Source organism: Erpetoichthys calabaricus, chromosome 7 (genome assembly GCF_900747795.2).
Source record: "Erpetoichthys calabaricus chromosome 7, fErpCal1.3, whole genome shotgun sequence".
Taxonomy (NCBI): domain Eukaryota; kingdom Metazoa; phylum Chordata; class Cladistia; order Polypteriformes; family Polypteridae; genus Erpetoichthys; species Erpetoichthys calabaricus.
In genome coordinates, this window is record NC_041400.2 from 40,587,973 (window position 1) to 40,607,424 (window position 19,452).

Below are 19,452 nucleotides of genomic sequence, written 5' to 3' on the forward strand. Positions count from 1 at the left end.
GCATGCAACCTTAGACTGGGGTGAAGGTTCACCTTTCAACATGACAATGACCTGGAGCATGCGGCCAAGAGAACACTGAATTGGCTTTGAAAAAATCTCTTACTGTCCTGGAGTGACCCAACTAAAACCCAGACTTAAACCCTTTGGAAAATCTGTGGAGAGAGACTTACAAATGGCAGTTTACAGACCTTTCCTATCAAATCTAACAGAACTTGAAAGGATCTGCCAGGAAGAATGGGATAAACTGCCCAAAACCAGATGTGCAAAGCTTGTAGAGACTTACCCAAGAAGACTCAAAGCTGTAGCTGTTGCCAAAGGGTCTTTAACAACATACTGAATTAGTTTTTGATTTCTAATGAATTTGCAAACCTTTCTGAAATATATGTTTTCATTTTGTCATGGGTTATTGAGTGTAGAGTGATGGGAAAAAAGGCAAAATTATCCATTTAAAATTAAATCTACAACACAGTAAAGTGTGAAAAAAGTGAAGGGATCTGAATGCTTTCTGAATCCACTGTATATGCCGGTCAATTCCCTTTAACTAATTATGTTACTCATAAAGTCAACTGTTTGCATCAGAGTCTATTTAGTATGTCATATTAAAAGTCACACTTCTTCTTTATTAGCATATACAACAATGTTTTGGATTGCTTGCTCCCAAGGAAGAATGATAGCAATCATAACCACAATAAATAGCAGTTTAGCAGCAGGTAAGAAATATGGGGACATAACACATCCAGGCTTCAATATGACAAAGAGCTGCCTGAAGTGAAAATGCAAATCATATTAGTGTAATTGTTTATTCAAACTACATACTGCCTGAGGGTTAAAACAGACTCTGAGCCAATCAGTTTGTGTCCTGATGACAGAGTATCTTCTGGAAGACTGATGGGCTGTGAACAGGTGATGACTGGGTTTGCATGAGTCCTAGATAATGTTCAGCACATTGTGTAACCATTTTAATATAAACAGATTGGAAACTGGTAGTATATTCTATTGATATGGAAATTTGTGCAAACACCCATTTGTTTTTAAATAGAGCGTTTCAATAAAATTTTGCTTTCAGTTGTAGTCTATTTACTAAAAGATGACAAAACACATTGACTGTAGAAACATACTGTTGGCCCTTTGTAAGTGCAGTACAGGCCACACACAGAAAACATAAAGTTTGGAAGTAGCCGGCACCCCCCTGTGGTCATACTGGAAAAATAAATGACACACAAAAGCACAGCAAGTTTGGGGGGTTTTCCGTATAGTTTTGTCAGTTTTACTTCAAGAAGTAACAGAAAAAACGTTCTTCTGAATTTAAAGGCTCAGAAAACAAATGCTTTAGATTAAGGTAACAATCCAGGTCTACATAGTTGGTCTTCTGTTTGTTTTCTTAAAAACACTGAATTGAATAAAAGGCTAATATAATCCATATCAACTGAGTAATCAGGTTAATCATTAGAGCTTCTTTGTGACAACACCCTATAAAGCTGTAATCTTATGATTAAAATGTTAAAATGTTGCTATCCATGTCATGTTCAAGTTCTTCAGTTTCATCATCATCATTGTGTCACCTAGATTTATTTGTTCAGATTAGATAGATAGATAGATAGATAGATAGATAGATAGATAGATAGATAGATAGATAGATAGATAGATAGATAGATAGATAGATACTTAATTAATCCCAAGGGGAAATTCACATAGGGTGGCACAGTGGCGCAGTGGGTAGCGCTGCTGCCTCGCAGTTGGGAGGCCTGGTGACCTGGGTTTGCTTCCTGGGTCCTCCCTGCGTGGAGTTTGCATGTTCTCCCCGTGTCTGCGTGGGTTTCCTCCGGGTGCTCCGGTTTCCTCCCACAGTCCAAAGACATGCAGGTTAGGTGGATTGGCGATTCTAAATTGGCCCTAGTGTGTGCTTGGTGTGTGGGTGTGTTTGTGTGTGTCCTGCGGTGGGTTGGCACCCTGCCCGGGATTGCTTCCTGCCTTGTGCCCTGTGTTGGCTGGGATTGGCTCCAGCAGACCCCCGTGACCCTGTGTTCGGATTCAGCGGGTTGGATAATGGATGGATGGATGGATGGAAATTCACATACTCCAGCAGCAGCATACTGATACAAAAAACAATATTAAATTAAAGAGTAATAAAAATGCAGGTAAAAACAGACAATAACTTTGTATAATGTTAACGTTTATGACAGTACATCCATCCATCCATTATCCAACCCACTATATCCTAACTACACGGTCACGGGGGTCTGCTGGAGCCAATCCCAGCCAACACAGGGCACAAGGCAGGAAACAAACCTTGGGCAGGGCACCAGCCTACCGCAGGGTGCGCACACACACACACACACACACACACACGCACACACATACCCACACACCAAGCACACACTAGGGATAATTTAGAATCGCCAATGCACCTAACCTGCATGTCTTTGGACTGTGGGAGGAAACCAGAATACACGGAGGAAACCCACGCGACAGTACATCCTCAAACCTGCTTGATGCAATTCAGAATTGTGGAAGGCGGATGTCCATCTTGGCAGCATTGGCTGCAAAGTGGAGATTAAACCTGAATGAGTCACCCGACCATCACACAGCAAACATATCTACTCTTACTGTACACTCAGACTGGGAAAATTTACTTCAAGAGTAATTAAAAGACTGTATATGTAATAAAAAAACATTCAAATGGCATACATCACCTTCTTTAAAAGATTCATATTGGCTCACATATTGAATAGGGTGCAGTTTTATACTTACGTGCACAAAGATCCTGGCATTGCTTTTTTGTTTCAAAATTGTTTCCATTTCCCTTGCAGCCACCATAAATGAAGGTGTCACAGGTCTTTGTTTTTGAATCAAAATACCACTTAAGCATTCTCGCTAAGCACATGCCAGGGTCAGGTTCCAAAACACACATTTCTTCTGTTAAAGACAAAAACAAACAGAAATGTTAACTATAAAGTAAGCAGGATTATACATGCCATATAAAGTGGAAAGGCAGCACAAAACATATAATATAAGGTGACATTCTCAGATGATCTTAGTCCATGTCAGAGTCAGGTGGGGCCGGAACCCACTCTGGCAGAATCGGGAACAAGGCAGTCCTGGACAGGCCACCAGTCTAATGGAGGGTCTAATCACATTCACGTCAACACTCACTTTCACACATAGTACTTATTTTACATTTTCTGTTAATTTTATTCCATTTAGGAACCAAAACATTGTAACAAAATGCAACTCAATCAAGTAAAAACAATATGGCAAAAAGACAGACAGATGATACTATGTTAAAAAGATGGTAAATAAAATTAGTAATCAGGGTCATGTGTACAGAGGAGAAATCCAGCACCTTAATGATGTTGAGTGCCAACATTAACCTTGGCCTTGAATATCACGAAGACCAAGGAGCTTGTTGTGGACTACAGGGAGTGCAAAGGCTAATGGCACACTCCTATCTAAATCAACAGGATTGCAGTTGAGCTTGTCACTAGACTGAAGTTCCTGGGTGTTCATATTTCCAAGGATCTTTTCATGGTCCCTCAAAACTTCCAACGTGGTTACGAAGACACAGATGAGGAAGAGGAAAATCTGTCACATTGGATTCAAGTGAACTTCTACCATTGCAACACTGAGAGCATTCTGACCTACTGTAATACAGTGTGGTATGGTAACAGCATGGTACTCGGAACAGAAGTCTCTTTGGTGGGTGGTGAAAACTGCCCAGCACATCACTGGTGCCTCGTTACCTGCCATTGAGGACATCCAGAGGGAGCATAGCATCATCAGGGACCCCTTTTACATAAAGTAACCCTTCAACCTTCTGAGAGGCAGATCAGGTGCCTACATGCCAGTACCAGCAGACACAGGATCAGCTTCTACCCATTGACATTACCCTGCCAGTACCAGCAGACACAGGATCAGCTTCTACCCATTGATATTACCCTGCTGAATGCCACCCTTACCACCTCACATTAAAATTATACAGGCACACTTGAGGACTATCATGTCTGCATTATAGTCTTGGACTATGCCTACCTCAGGACTATCAGGGCTCTTCTATACTTCCACCTATACACCATTGTCTGCACATTACAGTTTCTATTATTTAAACTATTTTTATACTTTACTGTACTTATTCTATTCATACTGTGCTTAATGTATACATTGTCCATATTGAATTTAATTCTCATTAATCATTCTGTATATGCTCTTGACTTACTCTTGTCTGTACAATCCCTCACTGCTGTATTTATTTATACTGCATTTATTTATTTGTAATGTATATGTTTTCCTCCCACAGTCTAAAGACATGCAGGTTAGGTGGATTGGCGATCCTAAATTGTCCCTAGTGTGTACTGGGTGTGTGTGTGTGTGTCCTGCGGTGGCTTGGCACCCTGCCCAGGATTTGTTCCTGCCTTGTGCCCTGTGCTGGCTGGGAATGGCTCCAGCAGACCCCCATGACCCTGTCTTAGGAAATAGCAGGTTGGAAAATGGATGACGGATGGCCAGGACCCATGCCCAGCCGGGACGCCCCTTTGACACTAGATCAGGGGGAGCAGCCATGGGATCCACGCTATGTGTTACACCGGAGCTCATCCCTTTTGGGCTCTGCACTGCCTAATGAGCCCATCTGGGCGGGAGCGCAGCCACACCCAGAAGTGCAGCCAGAAGTAGGTCAACGAGCACCTGCAGCACTTCTGGGTGGGCTATAAAAGGAGCTGACAGTCACCACTCCAGGCGCCAGAGTCGGGAGGAGGGAGACAAAGCTGCCGGGAGGAATGGAGGAAAGAAGATTTGATTTGTGTTTATCTGTACTTTTGTGCTGTGCTTGTGGGGACTGTGTTGTGTCTATGGGTACTAGGTGTCGGGTCTGGTGCCGATATAGCGCCTTTGTCACACCAATTATATCTAAATTGTATCTATATTGTTGTTTTTGCTAAAATATTATGAGCTGTTACTACTGGAAAAAGCAGCATAGTACGTACAAAAATGCATTCCCAAAATTCTGTTCTTTTGAACTAAAGATCATCCTCTTCTCCTCATTCATTAGTCCTGTCTTCAAAACAATAGAATTACATGAATATACCTTTCCTATTTATGTTGTACACTGATTTTTCCGGAAGTAATATTTTAGCAAGAAATGCATGTGCTTTGCACATTTTGATAACAGACATGTGGATAATAGACACGAGTGTCAAGGGGATTTTTTTTTTCTTCCAATGGATGTTTTTCATATCATTTGCCGTTGTGCAGCCATTAGGTTCCATTATGTAATAAACTTTTTTCTCTTGTTCTTTATAGAAACATTAGATTCAAAATTGCTCTCGGCCATCGCTAAAAACTACACAGAGTAAGAAACATATAAAAAATATATGGTTTTTGGGTGGGGTATTCCTTTAATAGGATTCATGGAGAAAATAAACTTTTCAGTGGAGTGGAGGGAGTCCTCTGGAGTGCAAGATTAGCAGAAGTCATAAAGTGTCTGGTAGTGTCAATTTGTGCATAAGATGACTGTAATGGTTAAGAAATGGTTCAAATGCTCCTTCCTACAATTATTATTATAATTAATTAATAAAGACTCAATCAAATGTTATGCTATCAGTGCACCAACGTAAAAAAAAAGTAAGTTCTGACAGAGATCACATTTCGTGCCCTTTAAAGTATTCTCAAAAGAATAAGTTAATATCATTAGTAGGATTTTCAAATCATTAATTATTTCAGATTTCTTCAAGCTATACTTTTTGCAATAGAATCATCACTTTATAATGCAAGTTAAGTAGAGTCCGTTGATATTTTCACTTTTAAGATGACTGCATTTGAATAGGTTTATATACTGTAATGTAGTATTTTGAGAGGAATGACTGTAAATAACTAATTTATTTTGTTTGATTATTTGTCCAACACTGCTTGAAGTTAAGGATACAGTACAGTCATTTACATGCATTGTTTTCTAATTGTCGGGATAAGCGACTTGAGTGAGTTACAAGTGAAACTGGCTGCCCACCACATTGTTTAGTGTCCAGTGTTGTAGCCACACATGCATGGCAGACCACATTAAGATATGTGGCTTGTAAACTTTGCTCAGATGGGTGTCTCTAAAATTAGAAATGAGAATGGCTTAGCTCTTACAATTTGAAATAATCACACTGATGGTGGTCAGTGGTTAAAGTCTGAAACACCAAAACCAGTGTTCTTTATTTTTAAATGTGTAGGAAAACCAAATAAAACAGAGTCATAGACAATTGAAATAAACTGGAGGATAACCATCTTAGCACCCAAACCCTTTACTGCTACAGAGTTGCACCATGTAGGGTTGATTTGTTCAACTACAGATGGATATAATTTCAGTCCACTGCTGCAATGGCAATAAAACATCAAGGCTACCAGTGGGATTACAACATCTATTATATGCATTGCAAGCTGTGTTTGCTTGTTTTACTGAGACAAAAGGCTAATAAGATTTCCTAGGTCTTAATGACATATAATAAATACATAAATCAATTAAAAGACAAAGAATGAAGAAGAAGCCAGGTTCACATCTAGACAAAAGGTACAAAAGTGATGCAGAAAAACCAAATACTTTATTTTGCTGATGATAATTCACAATGTGTGCACTGTAAAATGAAAATTAAAAATTGTCGCATTCTGTCAGCCTAACATAAAGTACATAGGAAAGATGCAAACTTAATGTTCAGTACACATGCATTGTTTAAATAGTACCCATTTTTCATTAAACAGAATTCTTTCATAATGACAACAAATACTGTAAATTTACATAAACTGCACAAAATTTTATTTGCACAAATATTCAGGAATTAATGTCAACAAGCTTCAAATGTAATGCATTGTGTCATGACAGACTAAAAGTTTATGTGTATTCCACAGGCAATCATATTTCACTAGTGATGCCTGTCCACATTTTCCAGGAACTACGCACAGCCTGGTTTCTCTTTAATGTTGTGACCTGTAGGGGACGCACCTGCACTCCAAACATCCATGCACTACCAAACCACATAGTCACGGGTTCAAGGTAAGAAGTTTTTACTCAAACAAAATACCTTTTATAGGTTTTTATCATGTGGTAACTCAGTCACAATTCCACTTGATTCCTTTCCTATGCTTTTCCACTTCCACTCTCCCCAAGCCCGGGCAAACCTTGGAGTACTTCCAGGCCACCTGGAAACACTTTGGGAACCTCTTTGTTACAGAGGAGCCTGCTCTCAGCAGCTCCCCCTAGTGACATCTGCGAAACCCAACAAGGCTGCCCAGCAAAAGTTCGACTCCCATACAGCCCTGCAGGGTGTCCAAATGGACGCCATACTGCAGGAACACTGCCACCAGTCCTTCCCTCATAATGGCCTTCCACTAACCGACTTGATCAGGATTCTCATCCTTATCCTTCCTTTATCATGTCAACCCGTGTTTTCTATGAAAATGTTGAGGAATACTTTTTTAAAGGTTTTTGGAACCACATGTGAAATCTCACTGTTCACTCAAACAGAGCCTGTGCTGATCAGAACTTCATTCAGCTTAAACTATAGGCTCGTCTATAAGTTTTTTTACTTGTGTTATCATCACAGGGTAAGACTTTAGGAAAGCATTAATTCCCTTAACACTTATTTAAAAACTCATTTTGGTGGAGCTTTGAGGTTGTCTTGCACCCCTTGTCCTTCATTGTGCCCAGTGCTGCCGTGATTGGTTGCAGCTCCCCAAAAATTTCAACAGGATTAAGCATGTTTGAGAATTGTGATGAGATGAAATGGGATGAAACATCAGTTGTTTTAATCAGTTTTGCCTTATACAATACTTACTTTGTGGTACAAGATTTAGTTCTGAGTGCTCTGGACTATCACAAACTGTAAGCCCTTACTTATATACTGCCAATCCATAGGCAGAATATAAAAAAGGGAACTAACAAAGAAGTTGAAAAATATAAGCGTCATACAAAGTGTAAAAGAATATGAAGAAAAATAGAGTTTAAAAATATAGCTAAAAGAACAAATAGTCCTGTAGTATTTTCCTAAAACTTGTCTATGTAGTTGTGAATGAGTGTGTTTGATATAATCAATGAACATATTATGTCACAAGTATTCTAGCTTGTAATGGAAAAACACATTGACCAAGGCTATTGCTCTTGAACTTATTCCTGTGGTTCTTAGTTTTGATGGAAAAGAAGTAAAATATTTACATGGCTGCTTTCCCTAAGTTTGGTTAGTAATTTTACTAGCTAAATGTGTCTATGTCTATATTTGTTCTATGTCATATCTGTTGCCAGTTATAACAGACACATTGGCATTGGAACAATATTTCTTTATGATGTTTTACAATTATTATAATATTGTGTGGGTGGCACAGTGGCGCAGTGGGTAGCGCTGCTGCCTCGCAGTTGGGAGATCTGGGGACCTGGGTTCGCTTCCCGGGTCCTCCCTGCGTGGAGTTTGCATGTTCTCCCCATGTCTGCGTGGGTTTCCTCCGGGCACTCCGGTTTCCTCCCACAGTCCAAAGACATGCAGGTTAGGTGGATTGGCGATTCTAAATTGGCCCTAGTGTGTGCTTGGTGTTTGTGTGTGTCCTGCGGTGGGTTGGCACCCTGCCCGGGATTGGTTCCTGCCTTGTGCTCTGTGTTGGCTGGGATTGGCTCCAGCAGACCCCCGTGACCCTGTGTTCGGATTCAGCGGGTTGGAAAATGGATGGATGGATAATATTGTGTCTATAATCCTGAGTTTTGCAAATATGTGATAGTTTGAATTATTAAAAATATTTTGCTATGTGTTTTATGTTCTTTGTTGATGCTGGAACAAGAAAATTTAGCCAACATTGCTCCAAAAGGTACAATCTATCTATCTATCTATCTATCTATCTATCTATCTATCTATCTATCTATCTATCTATCTATCTATCTATCTATCTATCTATCTATCTATCTACAGTGCTTTTCATATCTGTTATATAATGCCTTGCCTATCTATATACAGTCATATGAAATAGTTTGGGAACCCCTCTTAATTCTTTGGATTTGTTTATCATTGGCTGAGCTTTCAAAGTAGCAACTTCCTTTTCATATATGACATGCCTTATGGAAACAGTAGTATTTCAGCAGTGACATTATGTTTATTGGATTAACAGAAAATATACAATATGCATCATAACAAAATTAGACAGGTGCAAAAATTTGGGCACCCCAACAGAGATATTACATCAATACTTAGTTGAGCCTCCTTTAGCAAATATAACAGCCTCTAGACGCCTCCTATAGCCTTTAATAAGTTTCTGGATTCTGGATGGAGGTATTTTTGACCATTCTTCCATACAGAATCTCTCCAGTTCAGTTAAATTTGATGGCTGCCAAGCATGGACAGCCTGCTTCAAATCATCCCATAGATTTTCGATGATATTCAAGTCAGGGGATTGTGACGGCCATTTCAGTAGATTTCGAACTGTGTTTTGGGTCATTGTCTTGTTGGAATATCCAACCCCTGCGTAACTTCAACTTTGTGACTCATGCTTGAACATTATCCTGAAGAATTTGTTGATATTGGGTGGAATTCATCTGACCCTTGACTTTCACAAGGGCCCCAGTCCCTGAACTAGCCACACAGCCCCACAACATGATGGAACCTCCACCAAATTTGACAGTAGGTAGCAGGTGTTTTTCTTGGAATGCGGTGTTCTTTTTCCGCTATGCAAAGCGCTTTTTGTTATGACCAAATAACTAAAGTTTGTCTCATCAGTCCAAAGCACTTTGTTCCAAAATGAATCTGGTTTGTCTAAATGAGCATTTGCTTACAACAAGTGACTCTCTTTGTGGCGTGAGTGCAGAAAGGGCTTCTTTCTCATCACCCATCTGCCATACAGATGTTCTTTGTTTAAATTGCGCTGAATTGTAGAACGATGTACAGATACACCATCTGCAGCAAGATGTTCTTGCAGGTCTTTGGAGGTGATCTGTGGGTTGTCTGTAACCATTCTCACAATCCTGAGCATATGCCGCTCCTGTATTTTTCTGAGCCTGCCAGACCTGCTGGGTTTAACAGCATCTGTGCCTGTGGCCTTCCATTTCCTGATTACATTCCTTACAGTTGAAATTTCTGAGATAGCTTTTTGTAGCCTTCCCCTAAACCATGATACTGAACAATCTTTGTTTTCAGCTCTTTTGAGAGTTGCTTTGAGGATCCCATGCTGTCACTCTTCAGAGGAGAGTCAAAGGGAAGCACAACTTGCAATTGACCACCTTAAATACCTTTTCTCATGATTGGACACACCTGTCTATGAAGTTCAAGGCTTAATGAGCTAATCCAACCAAACTGGTATTGCAAGTAATCAGTACTGAGCAGTTACATGCATTCAAATCTGCAAAATTACAAGGGGACCTAAATTTTTGCACAGCCAGTTTTTCACATTTCATTTAATTTCATACAACTAAATACTGCTTCACTAAAAATATTTGTTTGGAAAACACCCCAGTACACAGATGTTCCTAGGAAATGAATGACATACCACTTTTTCATATGACTGTATCTGTTTATCTACCTATTGTGAGTGTTGCAGGAAATGGATGGGCATCCCAGAGCATGATTCCATGTTTGTATTAGACGCCATGCTAAAAGAAAGATGAAGGACAGGCTCTCTGATCAGATGGGAATAAGAATCCTTACTTGGCTGAGCGGCCAGTATGTTGAGAGAAACAGGAGAGACACCAGCAACCCGGTACCATGTCCCACAATCAGTGCCGGATTAACCAGTAGGCACATGTAGCATATGCTACGGGCCCCGCAATTTCGGGGGCCCCCAAATGGTGGACCCAATATTTAATGAAAAAGTGTAGCATTGAAAAACTGGTCTTTAAAAATATTATACTTACGTTTTTAAACTGTAAATTTCTTACACAACAAAACTTTAGGGGCCCAACATATAAAATTCACATAAATATTATAAGATTCTTATTATAATCGAGAGTAAAATAATTATTTAGTCCGGTTTGAACTGTTCAGAATCTAAACTTCAGATGATGCAGACCAAAAGTGCCCCCAAAGCTCTTAATCCGGCCCTGCTTAATGGGAATTTGAGATCCAGGACAGAGCCCTGTTGGGTTCCATAGATGCAGTGGGTGCTGCAGGGGGATATGGTCCCAACCCTAACCCTACTGACAATGTCCTTACCCAAGAAGTATTTTCGGGTCAAAGATAAAAGGAGCCACGTCAGCTTCATCAAGGAGTCAAAGTCGGGAGGAAGTGGATGAGACTTGACGAGAGGAGTGTGGAGGAAAAGGATTGAATTCTGGGCTGTTTGTACTTTGGTAGTTTAAATCTGCTTGTAAAAATAATGTTTGTTAATAAATAAGGGACTATATTTGAACTCGTGACTGGTTTGGGTGTGATTGTGGTGCCCCCTGATGGTTACACTATCAATCTATCTACTATATCTATCTACCTGCATACATACCTGCTTACCTACAGTGGATTCAGGAAGTATTCAGACCCCTTCACTTTCTGCACAATTAACTGTGTTATAGATTTAACTTTAAATGAACAAATTTGCAATTTTTGCCCATTAATCTACACTCAATAACCCATGTTTTCATAAAGGCAAATTTATTCAAAGTCAAAAACTGAAATCTCTCCTTTATATATATTATTTGCTGCAGCGTTCTGTATTGTGGTCGGGTGTATCTTCTCTGCTTTACTTCTCTTTGAGATGGGTCTAAAACTTGACTGGAATCCATCTGTGGCCAACTTGAATTGATTGGGCATCAGGTAGAAAGGTTGACGGTTCACACTGCTTGTCAGAACAAAAACCAAGCCATGAAGACCAAAGATCTGCGATCAAATTGTGGTAATGCATAGATCAGGCCAAGGGTATAAACCCATTTCTAACGCTTTCAGCTTTGATATCATTTGCACCACGGAGTGCCTGTTTATTTTGTCTCTACGCAAAGAGCTTTTCACAATTAAACAGGGACGACCGGGTTGGTGCCCCAACATTTATTCTCTCCAGTGTGTCATTCCTCATTCAACTACAATGGGGAGCTATATACAAAATGAGCTAATGACTTATTGGATTTCATTGTGCAGTAGACAGAAAAGGAGCTTCACTTACTTCCCTCAGGGTAGGTATCCTGAGCTTTGTTTGAGCAGTTCTTCATACACTCCTTGTCAGAATCAAAACGATTCTTATTTCCACCTTCTCCTTTGTAGATGAATGGATAGCACGTGCTGTCAGTTGAAGAATAGTAATACACATGAAAGACTGAGCTTCCAGTTCCTTCATCCATATTTTCATTGCAGAAAGCTATACAGTAAGAGAACAAAGAATAACACATGTGAATGAGAAAAACAGTTTTTCCCAGAGTACGAAATAAGTGATGTAAAACAAACTTCATTTGACTTCCGTCAAGTTCCAATTTGTTGTCATGTGTACATAGTATAATAAACTTTTTACTTGCACATCTCATTGTAAAAATGACAGTTATGAAATACTGACAAAATGAGACACACACACAAAAAGCACACATAGAATGCAACATATTAATTCAATTATATACATTCATCCATCAAACTTCCTTATCCAAAGCAGGGTCATTAGGAAATTCTAAATATATATTGTCACACTCGCGGGCTTGGACAACAGGCTAAGGGCTTAGCACGAAGGCAGGGATTGATGAAGTGCAGTAACCTCTCTTTTCCTTCTTCTACAGATCACGTGAACAGAAGCCTGCTTGAACCTTAACCAGTTCCTTCATTCCCTTCCTAGCCACGCCCACCTTCTGACCTCATTTCTGACTTAAACGCTCACAAACCCGCCTCTTCCTCCTCTACAACCATAAAAGCCAAGCACCTTCCCTTTCCACCCTGTCCTGTTTTGGATGTTGACCCAGGCATTACTCTGGAGTTATTTTCCTTTATTGTGCAGTTATACACAATACGCAGGGTGGATCCCAAACTCTTTTTCTTCTTTGTGTCTCTTATTTTACTATATATATATATATGGGGTGGTGCAGTGGTTATCGCTGCTGCCTCGCAGTAAGGAGACCAGGGTTCACTTCCCAGGTCCTCTCTGCGTGGATCTTGTATGTTCTCCCCGTGTCTGCGTGGGTTTCCTCCGGGTGCTCCAGTGTTTTCCCACAGTCCAAAGACATGCAGGTTAGCTGCACTGGCGATTCTAAATTGTCCCTAGTGTGTGCTTGGTGTGTGTTATGTGTGTGCCTTGTGGTGGGCTGGCGCCCTGCCTGGGGTTTGTTTCCTGCCTTGTGCCCTGTGTTGGCTGGGATTGGCTCCAGCAGACCCCCGTGACCCTGTAGTTAGGATATAGCTGGTTGGATAATGGATGGATGGATATATATATATATATATATATATATATATATATATATATATATATATACATATATATATATATATATAGTAAAATATATAGTATATATACTGTACATCTACATATACAGTATATTTATATACATATATATACACATACATGAAAGCGAAGGTCTATGATACGGTTTGCATATTTGTAGCTGGTGTGGTGGTCATCCAAAGCCACTACCCAGCCGGGATACCAGCTGGATGGAAGGACCAGGGGAGAGAGCATCGGCAGGGCAATACCTTCCCCGGGACACTAGAGGGTAGCCCCCCTGGGCGGCTGTGACACCATGGATTCCCGTAGGGCATGTGGGGAGTTGGAGTTTGGCACAGCCCTGTTGGGTTCCGTGGGGGCCTCCAGGGGGAGCTGCAGAGTCCTACTTTGGGCTTTTACCACATCTGGGAGAGATTCCAGGTCTGATTAATGAACCAGGGCCAACATAAAAGGAGTTGCCTCACTCTGGTCAGGAGGAGGTGGACAAAGCTTGCCTGGAGGAGTAGAGGAGAAGGACAAAGGGAGGAAGAGAAAGAAGAGAGAACAAGTGTGCCATGCTTTATGTACTATGCTGTGGGGAGCAGAGAAAAGCACTTCCCAGTTGTAAATAAAACGTGTGCTGGACTGGAACTTGTGTCAGCCTGTCTGTGTTGGGATAGGGTGGCTGTACACACCCTGGTGGTCCACACTGGAAATCCACAAAGGAAGAAAATGAATCACATATCTTAAAATATTTATTCCTAAACTTTCGATTCCTACCACGAATTATCATCAGAGGAAAATGATTAGACCTACAAAAATCCAAGGCAATATATAACAAATTAGGAGTGGAGGAGAGAATTGGTGAGGTGGGGTTTGGAAGGTTTTGGTCATAAAGTCTTATTTATTATTTACATGTTTTTTTCTTTTCAAGCCTGTATATGCTGGGTTCATGTCCAAATGTCTGTTAATGACATTTTCATTAGATAGCCATGTTCCAGCCAATTCTCTGGCAATTTTAGTATTAGCCTTGAATTTTACTTGCACTGATTCCCATTTAAATGTGTGTCTGGACGAACTTAAATATGTGTAAATCGGAGACCATGGGTCCTTGCTTCTGACCACATTGCAATGTTCCTGTATACATGTGGGAAATGTTTTTGATGTTTGTCCCTCGTATACAGCTGGACATGAATTGCATGGTATGCTGTAAACCACGTTCCGTGTCTCTGCTGCCAATTTCCTGCTTTTAGCATTAAAAAGGACTGTGCGGAGCATGTTTGTAGGCTTGTGCGCTACATTGATGCCCGCTCTGGACAGCATACATGCTGTACCTTCTGATACAGGTGTTGGGGGGATCAGGTTAGAGTTGATTGTTTGCTGGAGTCTCTGGCGTCTCCTACGTAAGCATTGTCTGATGAATGTCTTTGGGTAGTCAGTAGAAGAAACAAGAATTGTCAAAGTCAATAGAAGAAGCAACAGGTCAAAAACGAATGGAACTCGTGGGACAAAATTCAACAATGGATCTTTGCAGGTTTTTGTTACCTGCAGACTGGACAAGGAACATCACCCCCCCCCCCCCCCCCCCCAAACCCCCATGCCAACCTTTAATACCGTCATGGCAATTATGAACAGGTCCCAACCACTGTGGCTACACCCTAGAAACTTAGGCTGTGGACCAAACAATGGGTTCTCAAACATGGCGGCAATTAGGGGGGGGCAAAGAGGGCACTTAAAACAGCACTTAAATCATTAAGAAGTTCAAGAAAATAATAACAAGTATGGAATCCTTAACCTTCAAGTACAAAATATAACTGTTTAAATCTAAATGAGGGAAAACCCCACAACAAAGCCAGATCATAACAGCTGTGCAGTAACCTTAAGACCTGTGGATAAAAACTTTCCCTAAATTGACTGGTATGAGTTCTGGTGGTCCTGCACTGTTTGAGAGGAGTGAGAAATTCACCTGTGCAGGGTGGCTAAGCTCATTATTTATACTGGTTGCCTTTCTACAGCAGCTAAGTGTTGTTTATGCCCTGAACAGAAGGCAGCTGGATGCCAGTGATATTTTGTGCCACCTTCACTACTGTCTGAAGTGATTATTAATTTTGAGCCATGCTGGTGCTTTATAAGGATCTCTTTTTTAATCCCACTTAATGCATTACCTGATTCTGGGGGAGTTAGGGCAGCAAAGAGAGAAAAATCCAGAACCAAAGCTGGACCTATGTTTGTACTACAGTTAGGCTAGCACTGGCTAGCCAGGAACTGGCATGAGATAAAAGTGCTTTGCCACGGTTTTGCTCATGCTCATATGTTAAAAATTCTATTGGTTGTCTGTAATGATGAATGAACCCAGCAGGGTCTGATGTTTGGGAACTTCATAGAATTCTGCAAAATGCTCTGATGTCAATGGGGAATGAGGAACTGAACTTGTTCTTGGATTATAATGGTGCAATGATTTTTTAAGTGTCCCTGAGGGCTAGGGAAGTGTCTGCCAACTATGCTGGACTGATTATTGTGCCCAAAAATACAGTATGATATGAGCTGTGAGGCAGCAGTGGTAAACACTGCAAGATGTGCCTCAAACAACAAATGCAGATGGAACAATAACCAAAATAAAACAAATGGTCACAAACTAACACAAAGTAAAAAAAAAGAATTATATATATACATATTTGCACTCACATAGTTCCAATTTTTGCAGCTGGAAAGTCTTTTTTGTCTCCAATCTATTGGTGCAAACTTTTTGCATGTTTTTTCATCCATCAAGACGATAGAAAAGCCTTGTAAAAATGTTTTGTTATTATTATTATTTAAACAAGGTCTTGTGTGTTTTATGATTTTGAGTCGGGGATGGCAACTTTAAGGTTTGTTTTGACTCGCTGCAGTGCCGCATGGCTAATTGTGTATGCATTCAGCCAGCAAGCACAACTAGCCATGCAATGCAGTGGGTAGTGAGTTAGTGTACAGAGGTCAGTGGTTCATACTTGCTAAAAGTGCTTCCATCTGTACTCATAATAGTCTAATTATAGTCAGCTATTGTACCCCTCAAATGAAAATATTGCAAGTTTTTTATTATTATTTTATTAAATACATGCAGGATAGCAAATCCAGCATGAGTACCTATCAGGTAAAAAAATCACACATGCATGAAGCAGATTGGCCAGCTCTGTAAATTGTGAGGTGGACTAAGCTTATAGTATGCATGTGTGAAAGTACTGCGTGGTTGTAATATCTCTATCCAACATGGCTGCTACAGTTCTATGATGTTGTGCTGGACAGTCAAAGCATCAAGGGGTTTGAGGAAAAAATAGTTTATCTAAGCCAGCCAAAAGTGAATTTCCAGGAAAATATTCAGCAAACATGGTGACTAAGCGGGCGGCACGGTGGCGCAGTGGGTAGCGCTGCTGCCTCGCAGTTGGGAGACCTGGGGACCCGGGTTCGCTTCCCGGGTCCTCCCTGCGTGGAGTTTGCATGTTCTCCCCGTGTCTGCGTGGGTTTCCTCCGGGCGCTCCGGTTTCCTCCCACAATCCAAAGACATGCAGGCTAGGTGGATTGGCGATTCTAAATTGGCCCTAGTGTGTGCTTGGTGTGTGGGTGTGTTTGTGTGTGTCCTGCGGTGGGTTGGCACCCTGCCCAGGATTGGTTCCCTGCCTTGTGCCCTGTGTTGGCTGGGATTGGCTCCAGCAGACCCCCGTGACCCTGTGTTCGGATTCAGCGGGTTGGAAAATGGATGGATGGATGGATGGTGACTAAGCGAACTAGGCATATTTTCAAAAAAATGTTTGGAGAATTTCAGTTATCAACACTAGTTCTAATAGATGTAAAGTTATGGCTTGTAGTGAACCAGCTGTTAAACCTAAACAGGTCTCCAAAAGAATCTCAATTATGTGTCTTCAGAGATGTTGTAAATTAAACGTTACCAGCATTAATCCACCAGTTATTTAGCATACCCTCTAACCACAGACAGGCATCAAGGATAATCAAACACAGACATGATTCCAAAATAATCCAGAGAGTTGGTTCTCAAACTCATACAATCAGGACTAAGTGGTAAGAGCAACTACAACAGCAAGAACAAGAAGAGGAAAAAAAGAGACAGAGTAGAAATGGCCCTCTGGATATGAGGGTTGTGAATCCCCTTGATATATGACAAGGGCCAGAGTGTCAGTCACGTGAGGGTTGACTCACAATCCAATCAAACAGCTCTGTTAGTCCATATGAACAGAAAACATGCTGATGCTGATATTAATGGCCAAAGCAGAACATAGTGAAGTCAAAAACTATTTCACATCAAAACAGCTCCAAGCCTGCAGAAGGGAGGAGACCTGTCCATTGGTCCTGGCCTGATAATGACTGGCATATATACTGTATATCCAATGAATAAAAATCGCCCCAAACTTCAACAGAATGATTACGGTGGTAACCTGGCCTCACCAGGCTTAGAAGAACAAGTTTTAGTCCAGCTTTGTCAGTAAATTTTCTGACATTTTAAAATGTTAATCTGGGTATGTGCCTAACGCTGCTATAGATGGATTAAGATCAAAAGAAATCATCCAATTACAAACAAATTAAAATCAAAACTGCCACCAGGAGTCTTTGTTAACTATCCGTAGAGACATGAAAGAGAAGGAAACTTCGAGGGCAATGACCTCCGCAGCAAAGGTTAACTAAAAAGCCTTTTGCTTTGTTTACCTGAAGTGCAGTAACCCAGTCAAACAATAATCTTACATTTACATTGATCTGCTTAGCAGACGCTTTTATCCAAAGCATCTTACAAAAGAGGTAAGCAATCAACATTAGGCTAGGGCCTCTTTGTTCAGCAAGTTTAATAGAACAGGTAACAAATGTTGATTGCCACAAGTGAAAATAACTTAAACATTTAAAACAATTACATTTAAACAAATAACCAAGAATATAAAGTATCGCAGCACAAAGTTTTTTTTTTCTTTTCAATTTCAACAGGTATTCACAGAACAGATGGGTCTTCAATCGCTGCTTAAACACATTGATGGCGGTGGGCAGCCCATTCCACCAACTCAGAACCACGCAAGAAAAGAGACTGGATTGAGACCTGATGCCATGTAAAGGTGGCATCTTCAGATGCTGTTCCCTGGCAGACTTGAGTGGGTGAGAAGGAGTCTAGAGCTTCACCAGTGTCTCCATATACAGTACTCAGGTGCTGACCCATTGACTACTCTTATAGGCAGGCTTCTTGACATTTCTTTACATTTCTTGAGTTTAGCTACTGTTGGTGTTTAACATTAGAAATTATGAATAAATTATTTCTGTGCAAACAAAATGGATGGATTAGATGTTTAGATTTCTAGATGGGCTGTTGGCTACAACACATAACGTTAAACTCGGATTTCTACAAATTAAAATTCTCTAGTATTTACTAGTCTACTTTAAAGATTAATTACAGCCTATCTTTATATATAATACGCTACCGTAGCTGTCTGTTTGTCTGTCCAGGATGTTAAATCACCTGTAGCTCGCAAACCATTTGAACTATTGACCTGAAATTTAGTACGCATATACTACGTGATGTCTACTCAGGGTGATGATTGACCTCCAAGGTTATTCTTCTTTTTATTTTTATTTTAAAATCAACTCTCAGCAGCAGCCAGCAGGGCGGCAATGCGACACATGTGTACAGGCGCCATTCTCATTTCCTACCACCTTTGCCGTCACTTCCCCTACCTCTTCATATCTTAAATCACTGTTGAGGCAGATTGAAGACTTAAGTGCCATCTTAAGTAAAAAATTAAAGAAAATGTACTAAGTAATTGCAACACAAACACTGACTTAATCAGTTATAACACGAAAAGATGCAGATGAAAGAAGAGAAGAAGTGGGCCACTAGGGTAGAGAAAAGAAGAGCTGCTCAGGAAGCAACAAGGGCATCAACGTCTGAGCAAACAAATGCATAACGTATAGAGAAAGAATATGAACACTATGAATGCTCAAGTCAAGTGTATTCACTGCATGTTATGGTACAGTGCACTGTTACTGGTATTCTTAATAATGCATGACCCCTTCCCTCATCCTCCCACCTAATTCTTCCTCTGAGCGTCCTTACTATCAACTTTTAGGGAGAAAACGAGGACTGCCGGACCAGAAAAATGC

At 40.6% G+C, this 19,452-nt stretch overlaps 1 protein-coding gene across 1 annotated transcript in view; it reads right to left on the bottom strand.

The window, feature by feature from the left end:
• wu:fb59d01 (uncharacterized protein LOC322379 homolog) overlaps nt 1-19,452 on the bottom strand; it is a 61,512-nt gene that overhangs the window by 14,810 nt on the left and 27,250 nt on the right. The window contains exons 4-5 of the mRNA XM_051929492.1: nt 12,091-12,282; nt 2,752-2,916 (exon numbers count right to left, since the gene is read on the bottom strand). Coding sequence (XP_051785452.1) covers nt 2,752-2,916; nt 12,091-12,282 — 357 coding nt within the window. The remainder of the gene's footprint in view (nt 1-2,751; nt 2,917-12,090; nt 12,283-19,452) is intronic.